Raw genomic sequence first — 11,204 nt, forward strand, 5'->3', positions numbered from 1 at the left:
GAAACGCGACAATCCCCCCCCCCCCCCGCCCCAGAGGGGATGGCCACGCTGCAATCCCTTCTCCTTCATTCTGTTCTTGGGATCTTGGGCACACACACACACACACACACATACACACACACATACAAACACACACGCCCGGCATGAGTTTAAGCCCCCAGGTCTGGGGCTCGAACCGTGTTTGACTACGTGGGAGTCCAGCAACATAGCCATTACGCTAACTGCTGGTCCCAAAAGCTATTGAAGGTTTCTGTGCACACATTCCTGAGGTGTTCTGGTCAGGCTCAGCTGTACCTGATTTTTCAGGGAAGTAGCCAACAAGCTAGATCTCATGGATCTCACGGGGACCCACAGCCGATAGATATTGCAATGGAGGAGGAGAAGGTCAAAGCCAGAGAAGAGGCCAGGACCCAGCCAACTGCAACAGGGATGGCAGTCCTCTAATGTCCCCGGGCCTTGAGGAGGCAGGGACAAGTCACTGGAAGGGAGAGATCTGTGGGAGGAAGCTGGCAGGACACCCCTGCAAGCTTGAGCCACTCCCAGTTGTCCCAGGCCCTGGGTGGGGAGGGGAGGCATGGAGGCGTGGAGGCCTCACCCTTGCTTAGCCCAAAGCTGTGGCTCTCATGGGAGCCACACAGACACTCAGCACGCAGACTCCAGCCCCAGCTTCAGACTCCAGCACCCCACTTGCCAGCACACTGTCAGCATTTAGCCCGCCCTAGTCCAGGAGCCAGCTAGAGGAGGGGACAGGAGAAGGTAGGAAAGGACGAGGTGGCAGAAGAGGGTCTCCTGCCCCAGAAACTGACCCCAGGAGCATTGCAGTGGGTGTGCGGGGTGGGAGGGCAGTCCCTCCTGAGCAGTGGGTGCAAATTAACTGACAGGTGTGTGTCAGGGAGTCTCATGCACCCTGGGTCCTCCGGAGGGAGGCGTGGCTAATTCACATCTGTCTTCTCCCCAGGGATGACGCCTTCTCCGACAGCCTGAGCCAGAAGGCTGACAGCGAGGCCAGCAGTGGGCCACTGCTGGATGACAAGGCCTCCTCCAAAAACGACCTCCAGTCCCCTACAGAGCACATCTCGGATTACGGCTTTGGGGGGGTGATGGGCCGGTAGGAAACTCGGATTCGGTTTTTCCTGCTAGTGCCTTCTGTTGGAGCCTGATTTAGGGAAAAACAGAGGGCAGGGGTAACAGGGGGATGTCACAGGCCCTCACTCCCACCCGATTAGTGACAGGGCAGTGCCGAGTGGGCTGGTTGGGATGGGCCCCAGAACGCCGGGTGGGAAAAGCATCCATTTTGGAGAGAGAAGGTGGAGGAGGAGGAGGAGGAGAGACATATGTTGGGAGCTCAGTACTTTTTATTTAAAATAATAATCAGTGAGACAGACACAGACACACAAATTGGCAAGTATTTTTCCCACCCCGCTCCAGTTCTTGCACCTCCTCCCAGCTTTCTGCTGAAGACCTGAGCTGTGATATTTAAAAATGTAAAGCTCACACACTCCCTGAGCCGCACCACATAAACAGAAACTCACACCTACTCAAGCGGTGGGGAAGTTGACACTCGGCTCCACCCTCCAATTTGGTGGGAGTGGATCACTTCCCTCCCACATGTGGGCCACGCTGTGTCACATGACCTTTGTCCCAGGCCAGGGTCTGTACACATCATTCTGAGGACAGGTGTGGCCCAAAGTGTGTGGTGGTTAAAAAGAAATAAGTGAGGAGAAGAGAAAGAAATGCAAAGCCGACCGTTTCTCATGGCTTTTTAAATTGTGCTCTCAAAATGCCATATTCTGTTTTTTCCAATGGGGGAGGTCATGTGACCAACCTACACAGGCTGGTCTTTGCAGATGGAGCCAAAGACACCATCGCAGTGGGAACACACATTGTGAATTTATTTCAGCAGAAGTCCCGCTGCCTCTCATCAGCCTGTTCTGTTCAGTTCAGCAGATAGCTCAGGGCTATCTGAGGGTAGAGTCAGGCAGGAAGGGAAGTGAAGGCGGGGTAGGTGGAGGAAAAGGTCCCAGTCCCCTGACTTCCAGGAGGACCATGCCTTCCGACTCTCTCATCTCCCCGTTCCCTCCCTCATCTTCCGTCACCTCCTTCCCCTCTCTGTGCCTCTTCCTTTCCGAAGCCTCTGCTTTGTCCTGTGGGAGCACCCGCAGGCACTGCTTAGCTTGGCTCATGGCACTAGAATCTCACAGCTGACCACACTGACCCTGGCCCCTACTCCCTGTCTGTCCCCAACACACTATCCCTCCCCCAACTCACCACCTGCAGCCTTTCCTGCCCTCCCCAGGGCATCGGAATCTTTGGTGACCCATAGGACACAGCGAACCTCTTGGGTGTAGAACCTTTTACTTCCAAGGTGCTCTCAGACTCACTCGAAGGTGGGCCAGGGATATCGCACAATGTAACAGCGAATAAGTGGATCTGAAAGAGGACACAGGACAGCAGGTGGACACGCTGGGCGAGTGTGTACTCCGATTCCCTCTCCACTCCCCCAGAGCCTCCCTGAGCTGGTTACTATCCCAGTGTGCAGGGGGCAGAGCTGACGAGGCAGTGTTTCCTCTCGAACCACTAGTTTTCTCAGATTTGGAAAGGTTTCATAGAAATAGCCGTTTTCTGGGGAACTCGGGGGTGGGTGACAACACTGGATTGTGTTCAGGTCCCCTCTTGTGCTTGCTGGTTGGGAACTAATGTACAGTCACGCCTCAACCTCTCAGACCTTCTAGACGCCCGTCGGAACTGGGGAAACTCAACCGCTTTAGAGCATCTCCTGACCCCAACAACCATCTTCAAAGCATTTCCTGGTTGAAATCCTACTGGCCCTTTGGAGGACAGAGGACAAGATCCATTTCGTAGTTAGCACCCCTGCTGTCTGCTAGCAGGCTGGTGCTGCAAATTCCTCCCCACTGGGCCAGAGTACTGTGCTGGGCCAGTCCTTCACTGCCAAATCATGACGTCTGACAGATGCGGCTTGACTGTACTCACCCTAGACTAGTCTGTAGCGTGTGCATGAGGGTTGACCTCTGCCCCGTGACCCCCCGCTCCCTGGCTCCTTTGCAGGGTACGGTTACGATCCGATGGAGCGGCCATCCCCAGGCGCCGAAGTGGGGGCGACACACACAGCCCGCCCCGGGGCCTGGGCCCCAGCATAGACACGCCGCCCCGGGCTGCCGCCTGCCCCAGCAGCCCCCACAAAATCCCCCTCTCCCGGGGGAGGATCGAGAGCCCCGAGAAGCGGAGGATGGCGACGTTCGGGAGCGCCGGCAGCATCAACTACCCCGACAAGAAGGCGCTCTCGGAAGGGCACTCAGTGAGGTCGACCTGCGGCTCCACCAGGCACAGCAGCCTAGGGGACCACAAGTCCCTGGAGGCTGAGGCCCTGGCAGAAGTAAGGGCCAGCGGGATGCAGGCTGGGCCACCGAGACCCCCAGAGGGGCAGCGGGGTGGACACCTGTGGGGTGGGAGCCCCCTGGCCTTTGTGCTAGGCTCAAGGCTAAGCCGGATTCCTACCCCTGCTGGACCTCCCCAGGCAGAAGCTGGTTGGGTGTGGCCATTGCTTAGATTTTCTGTCAAAGCTGAACACCCCCAGCGTCCTGGGCTGGAAGGGGATTGGCTGGATTATGGAGGTGCAATAAGGGCAGGTCCCTCCACAAGGTGGCGTGATTGAGTTATCCCTGCATTCGTTCATCTCCTAGAAACTAAGGTCTCTACCAGTCACGAGGGGGGTGGGCTGCCTGAGGCCCTGCCCAGAGCCCTTTCCTTAAGAGTAGTATGTTCATTCATCTGGTCATCCATTCATCCATTCATTCACCTATTCATTTACTGACAAATCTTGAACAGGTTGTGTGTGACAATTACCATGCTAGACACAAAGAACCTTGACTTCAGAAAACCCCCTCGCAGCTGTGAGGATGGAATACACTTGTACTTTGATTCCATTTAAAGTACCAGTTCATCTGGTGCAAGCTCTTTTGAAGTCGATACAGAGTTGCTTTTATGATACACATTTTCCAGAACTTATACAAAGACCCTTCCTATGTCCATAGGCCTTGTGGATCTCCAAGAAAGAGAACCCGGCATGCCCCCTCTCTCAGACTGCTCGGACCTTTGTTCCCTGAGCATTTTTACAAGCCCAGCCCAAAGAACACACCTGGGAGGTTGCAGGTGTCCTGTTTGCAAAGACATGCACGCACTCTAATTTAATAGCCTCCACACCAGCCCTCCTTTTACTAACAGGAAAGTGTAATAAACATTAAAACCATACGTAAACCGCCAGGCGGGCCAACACAGAGAGTGGCGGAGTGGAGAACACTGCGTACTAGGCGGAGTTACCCACAATCCTCTGGTCTCAAAATGTCCTTCAGAATTTAGACTTGAATCCAGTTAGAGAGCTTGTCTGGGGGGTTTGCAACACTGCCATCCAAAGTGGGAAGGCCTAATTTGGGAGGAGCTGAAGAGCCGTCACCCTCCTTGGTCTGCACACCGTCCCTGGCACCTCTCTGCTGCTCCACTCCAGAGACCTCATTTCTCAGACTAACGCAAGGCTCCAGCCTAAACCATCCAGCTGCTCTCTCTCTGAGCTTCCTGTCCTTCTGGCTCGCGCTCTGCCAGCGTAGCGTGGTGGGGTGGGGATGGTGGTGGAGGGGCACTAATGACATTCGTTGAAGTTTCGCTGTTGGACTTAAGCAGGCTGAGAGAGCGGTGAGCAGAGTGGGAAAGGATAGGCCTGCTCGCAGGAAGCAGGCCGTGTCACCGCAGGGCTGGGATCTAGCAAAGACGGAGAGGACAGCCATCTCTGGCTTCCTTCCCTCCTCTCTCTCTCTCACACACACACACACACACACACACACTCACACTCTCACACACACACTCAAACACCTTCACACACGCACTCACACACACACACTCACACACACCAATCTTTTTGGATGATGGCACAAAAGGCCCTTTAAATGGCTGATGTTATGGCCAGGGATAGACCATCACAGGAAGTATAAACGCTGGTCGTAGCCACTAGCCAGACATTGGCAGTCCCTTAGAGCAGAGAGTAGGCAGGGCCAGTGCACTGAGCAAGAGTCCGGAACTCGGCTCTCGGCCACAGGGCCCAGGCCAGGCAGGAAGCCACCTGCAGGGGTAGGGGAGGAGAGACCGTAGAGGAGGACTAAGGTGAGGAAAGGAACTGGCCATGGCATTGCCAGCCTCATGTGTTCTTAGGGTTGGCAGAAAAGGAAGCCCGCCTTGACGGTCCTCACCCCCCAGCGAGGTGAGCACAGGGCTGCCAGCAGGCTTCTCCGGCAGTTTCCCTGTGTCCCCAAGCAGCCAGGTCGGTGGCCCCAGGCCAGCTCAGCCGGAGCAGCCCCCCTCTGGTGGTCGCAGAGGCGTCTCTGTGAGCAATCATGTGAACCCCAGACTCTGGCTGGATGGAGCTGGAGAACTACCAGCTGGTAGTTCTCAAAGCTTCATCACCTCCACGACCTCATTCCCTCCTCATAGTAACCTCGTGGGCTTTTGACACGCACACACGAAGTGCAGTGCCGAGTGACCGAGATCTGCCCGAGGTCGAACAGCCTGCGAGTGGCACGGAGTCTTGGAACTCAGGGATCTGGGCCCTCTGCCCTGTCCCAAGGCTCCTGGTCAGTGCTGCCTTCCAGCTGGTGCCTCCTCTGAGCCTCGGGCAGTTGCCCACGGGAGGGCTGAGCACCAGGTTGGCCTGGGTGAGCCATTTCTCTCTGTAGGTCATCCCAGGGGCTCTTGAACCAATGAGCTCTCAAATACTATAACTACACAAGCAGACAAAGGTTTTTCTTTTTAAAATGTCCACTTTTGAAAAAACAAAACAAAACAAAACAAAATCTTCTGGTTATAACACAGAGCAGCAAGTAGCTCTCCATTCCGGAAGAGTGATTGTGGGTGAGTAAGCATCAGGTAGTTTTTTCCTGTGGAAGAGGATTTAAAAAAAAAAGAAAAAAAAGAAACTGAGCTGGTTGTGTTCAGACACAAGCCGCTGTGAGCCGGCTGTGTGGCCTTGGGCAAGTGACTCAACCAGTACGAGCCTGTGTTTTCTCACATGTGACGGGAGCATGATGGTGGTGCCCGCCTTGTAAGTATGAGGATAGATAAGAACAGGTTAAAAATGCATTCTTAGTGGGAAGGGTTTCGACTGGTGCTCAGTGTTAATTACTGCTGCTACCGCCATTGTGTTCGAGTGTGTACTAAATGCCAGCTATCATGCCACGCTCACCACTAGAACCCTATCACTTAATACACTCTACTCCCTGAGGTTGGCATGATCATTCTCTTTCATGTACAGTGAGGATTCTGGGGCTCAGAGAGGTGAGGTGACTTGCCCAAGGTCGCATAGCAAGGAAGTGGCAGAGGTGGGATTTGAACTCATGGCTGCCTAACTTCAGAGCCTGCCCTGTGGAAGCTGACTTCCTGTGCAGGGCAGCATGGATGGGACACACACCGTGAATGCCCGTTTGGTTATAAGACACGGGGATTGAAGGGCCATCTGGTCAGGAGGCTCCGAGGAAGGGCTGGGCTCTTGGGTCCCCGGCCTCTGCTGACCAGCGCGCTCTCTGTCCCCAGGACATCGAGAAGACCATGAGCACAGCTCTGCATGAGCTGCGGGAACTCGAGAGGCAGAACACGGTCAAACAGGCGCCGGACGTGGTGCTGGACACCCTAGAGCCCCTGAAGAACCCACCAGGCCCCATCAGCTCGGAACCCGCCAGCCCGCTGCACACCATCGTCATCCGTGACCCTGATGCCGCCATGCGCCGCAGCAGCAGCTCCTCCACCGAGATTCTGACCACCTTCAAGCCAGCCCTGTCCGCCCGCCTGGCTGGCGCTCAGCTGCGCCCGCCCCCCATGCGGCCCGTGCGGCCCGTGGTCCAGCATCGGTCCAGCAGCAGCAGCAGCTCGGGTGTGGGCAGCCCGGCCGTGACACCCACGGAGAAGATGTTCCCCAACAGCTCAGCGGACAAGTCGGGCACCATGTGACCTGCAGGGCGCGCAGCTCCACTGTGGCCCTCTGTGGCACGCCAGAGTCCCCAGATGGCCTCAGGCACTTCCACTTGCTTCCCAGCTTCCTGGCCTTGGGCAGAGACCGGCGGGTCTGCCTGGAAGGGTGTGTCTGCAGAGCTGGGGCCCAGGCGGTCGCTGCAGCTCACAGTCAGTCATGGGAGCCCCAGAGACATCTCGGGTGTCCTCACACCCAGAGGGGGGCTGGTGCCAGGGCAGCCCCGACCACAGCGCCCCGAGATCGAGGCAACACGCTAAACGGCTTCTCCCGCATATCGTCACTGGAAAACGATTCTGTCGACATTCTCGCTACTTACATAGACATGTGTGCATACGTGTGTGTGTGCATGCACATGTACACATGTCTATGTATGTACATGTCTGTAGGTGTGTGTGTGTATATATATTTATGCATCGGTATACATATACTAGATCCAGACACACACACACTAAATGTATATAGTATCTCCTTTTTCTTTTTATGAAACTTAGATTTACCTCAGACCCATGCCACCAAACATCTCCCACTGAATTACTTGGTGGGATTTGCAGGGACTTCTCTGGGAGAATTTAGAGGCCCACAGTAACTGCGAATGAAGCAATATCCCACTGACCTGCAGAAAAACAGTCTCCCACTGTCTCCAGAAGTCGTGGCCTTCCAGAACAGTCTGCCCCTGAAGGAAGGGTGGGGCAGGCCGTACCCCAAGCAGGCCACTCTTAGAGGTGGGGAGACCTTCGTAGAAAACCCCGGTCTACCCCAGAGACCTGCCCTTCCACCCGGAGGCCAAAGGCCAACTGTAGTCCCAAAGGCACGGGAGGAAGTTGGCGAGAAGACCCCTGACCCCAAGCACCCACGTGTCTGTACACAGAAACCGGGGTGCACGAACCTCGGCCCCTCCGTAGCATGGTGTCACGTGTGGTTGGGAAACGGGGGAAAGACGCAGTGGTGTGGAATACTTTAAATCCTAGAAATGCTGTAGGAATAAATCTGTGGTAACTATAGAGGTTTAACTTATACCATTTTCAAAATATTTAATTATTTTCTTTTCCTCGTTCTACTAATTATGCCGTGTCTGGTTTGGAGCTGAACAGGCGAGGAAGCGCCGAGTCATGTCGTTGTCGCGGAGGGTCAGGCCGCGATGCACTGCGGCCGGTGCCCTCTTGCATGAGGCTCACGAGCCGTAAGTGCCAGGTTCAGACCAGGGGGCCGAGGAGGGCGATCCTCAGCACTGTCTGCCCTAGAGAACACCGTGCCCGAGTGTATGCAGGGGAAGAAACTTCCCTGCCTCCCTGCCCTTCCCCTTCAGCCACTCCCTCCAGAGCATTCAACGCAGACGCAGACGACACAAAGATAGAAATGAGGGGCGTGATCTTCAGGCCTAGTGAGCAAGGCCTTTGCCTTCTGGCTGGGGAAAGGCCTCCGGGGTCGCTGCTGTTTGACAACCTCCACGACTGATCTCGGTTTTCCCAGAGATGGGCTGTGTATGATGCGACACAGACAAATCTGATCCTAACAGGATCACTTCTCACGCCCCTCGTGCCAAACCAAGGATGTCCTCCCTATTCTCAAACTTTATTCCTCTCTTGCTCTCTCTCTCTCTGTCTCTCTCCCATGGTGGCTGAAGTGTGGAGTCAAAAGTCCAGAGTCTGAGTTCCAGCCCCCGCCGTTAGGAGCTGCGTCACTTTGGGCATGTCACTGCAGCCCTCTGAGCCTCAGTCCCCTGCTCCATAGTGAGCAAATAGTCTGTGTACGCAGGAAAGCGTTGGACACTGTTGCTCTGGGTATTATCATTAGTATGGTCAGTCTTTTAGATAAAAGCCATCCAGACCTCCTTTTAGAAACCTCCTAATGGCAGGGAAATTTCCTACTGGGTTACTAGGAGCCCTGAAGCACAACCCTACCCATGTGTCACCTCTCGATGCTTGACATTCCATCCTCAGCATCTCAACCCGCTGGGTTAAGCTCTGGCCTCCCCTCTGGTCCTCCGTCAAAAGGCCAGCGCTCCCCAAGAGATGGAGCTACTCAGTCTCCAGTACTGGATCTGGAAGACTGGAGTTGAGGAAGAACCAAGAAAGGGCGTTGAGATGTCAGAGAGAGGCCAGTGACCAACTTGCCCTCCCTCGTTTAGCCTAGGGCCAGCCTCCTTCATAGCTCCTGGGTATGCAAGGCCCCCCTCTGCCTTTGAGCACATAAAGACATCCCCCTTTTACCGCTTAAGACAGTAAGGCCTTGGGATATGCCGTGACTTCCCCAAGGTCTGACAGATGGGGACGCCAGGCTCCTAAAGTCCTTTGCAAGGATCCTTTGTTGTCCAGCCAGGCTGCAAGACTCCTCCTTTCTACCCAGAGACACCGCCCAGACCTTCCATCCAATAGCCTCCCAGGCAGTGTCACCTTCTCCGCCATGACCACCCGGTGGAGAACAATAGTTTGAGTAGCTAGATCTGGTGTCTGATATATACACACCAACAGTCTGACCACATGCATTGTCTTTTCTGAATTGACTGAATTTCATTTTTCCTTCTCAAAAATGGACCTGCCTTTCCCAGAACTACCTGGGGACAGAACCATAGCTATTCCCTTGAAGCGCCCATTCCCCACCCCCCATGGGGAAATTGCTGCTGAGCTCACATTTAGGGAGGATAAGACAGACGGTATATCCCCACTCATCCAGCCCCAGATCGGGGCCTTGACCCAGAACCAAATGGAAAAATACATTTCTGCCCGCCCCGCCCCCTGCCCGCAGCTGGTACCACGCATGTCTCGGCCACTCCATGTCACTCTAACCCGTCAGCGTCCACGGAGCATTGGCACCCTCTTCCTGACTCCTGCCTGTTTTGGTCCACTATATATTGCTGTATTTGCTTACATGCTGGAAAGTAACTGTTAAAATGTGAAACTGTAATTTTAAAAAGGCTACGATTACATTATAGCCAATGCCACTCACCAAATCTTTGCACCTCGTAGATAGATCAGTGTAAAAACCAGTACCAGAAACCTACCTGTACAGTGAGTGTGGGGGAAACGTAGTAACCTAGTTAGTAGTCCTCAGTATAACCAGTCGTACAAGGGGAAGTGGTGTTCACCTTCTTGTTCATCACCATTACTGAAAACTGTACTGATCAGTTCGTTGATAACGGGCAATATTTTTTTAAATTTAATTGTATTGGTTTTTTTTTGTTTTTTTTTTTTTTTTTGCTTCACGGAATGATTTCTTAACCTTCGACTCTCCCTGAGGTCAAGCTTTTGTCTTTCTGTATAACCGATGTTCAGTCTCTTTTAGAAATGAACCAGCAAGATGTTCATTTAAAACTGACCAAAGACAATTAATTCCTGGTCTAGTTTTCCTGGGCCTTGTGGTCCGGCTGCCGCTAAAGACCTTCCTCGGATAAAATTGCGAACAAGCTGTGCTTCCTCCCCCATTCTCCTCTCCCCCTGCCTTCCCTCCCTTTTCCTCTTAAAGAGCTGCTCTGAGCTGTGGGATTCTATGAAAAATTCTTGCCTTTCCTTGTTTTCAGTGCTAACGATTTCTCACCTTGAAGCGCCTTTTGAACCCCGGACAGAGCGCCCAAATGGAGGGAATTGTGGGCTTGGGAATTGGACTTGGGAGTCTTTTCTCTGAAGTCACCAGACCAGGGGAGTCAAGAGAGAAATGGCTTCCCAAGGGACGAAAGGTTTCTATCCAATGAAGACATCGGGGTGGGAAGAGATGCAGGGAAATCGAGCCATCCTTCGGCTACCGGCTGGAACCAGCTGTTCGGAGATCTGCCTTATAAACACTTCGAACCGGTGTGGTAGCAAGGGGAGCCGGCCCGGGGAAGGGCCCGTGCAGGGCTTTCTTCTCGGCTGGAGTCACCCGGAATGCCTTGTGGGGTATGTCTCTCTCTCCTTCAGGAGGCTGAGCGCGGAGGACTCCTCGGGACCTGGCCACCATGTGCCACTCAGCACACGCACACCCACGGCTGACGGACCAACGCCCTGGTTCTTCCTCTCAGTCTTTCTATTCCGAACTTCTCACACATCTAGAAGGTTCCATCCTAGAGCAAATGCCTCGTTCTTCCGAGAAACCCAGAAAGCAGAATGACCGGCTTACAGCCACGGTTGCAGGGGGGAGCCCTGGGGGGCTGGGAAGTGGGGGTGGTGGGGAGGGAAAGGCAGAAAGGGGGTGTCCCGAG

General features: G+C 54.3%; 1 protein-coding gene across 4 annotated transcripts in view; it reads left to right on the forward strand.

The window, feature by feature from the left end:
• Positions 1-9,995, forward strand: part of SRGAP3 (SLIT-ROBO Rho GTPase activating protein 3) — a 287,471-nt gene extending 277,476 nt beyond the window's left edge. For 3 of the 4 annotated variants that reach the window (XM_006152033.3, XM_006152034.3, XM_006152035.3), the window contains 3 exons: positions 959-1,108; positions 3,067-3,394; positions 6,595-9,995. In XM_006152033.3, the coding sequence (XP_006152095.1) occupies positions 959-1,108; positions 3,067-3,394; positions 6,595-7,008 (892 nt within the window). In that variant the 3' untranslated portion in view covers positions 7,009-9,995. The remainder of the gene's footprint in view (positions 1-958; positions 1,109-3,066; positions 3,395-6,594) is intronic. The other variant, XM_006152036.3, reaches the window with a different exon arrangement.
• The last annotated feature ends 1,209 nt before the right edge of the window (positions 9,996-11,204 follow it).

Source organism: Tupaia chinensis, unplaced genomic scaffold (assembly GCF_000334495.1).
Source record: "Tupaia chinensis unplaced genomic scaffold, TupChi_1.0 Scaffold000333_1, whole genome shotgun sequence".
Taxonomy (NCBI): Eukaryota; Metazoa; Chordata; class Mammalia; order Scandentia; family Tupaiidae; genus Tupaia; species Tupaia belangeri.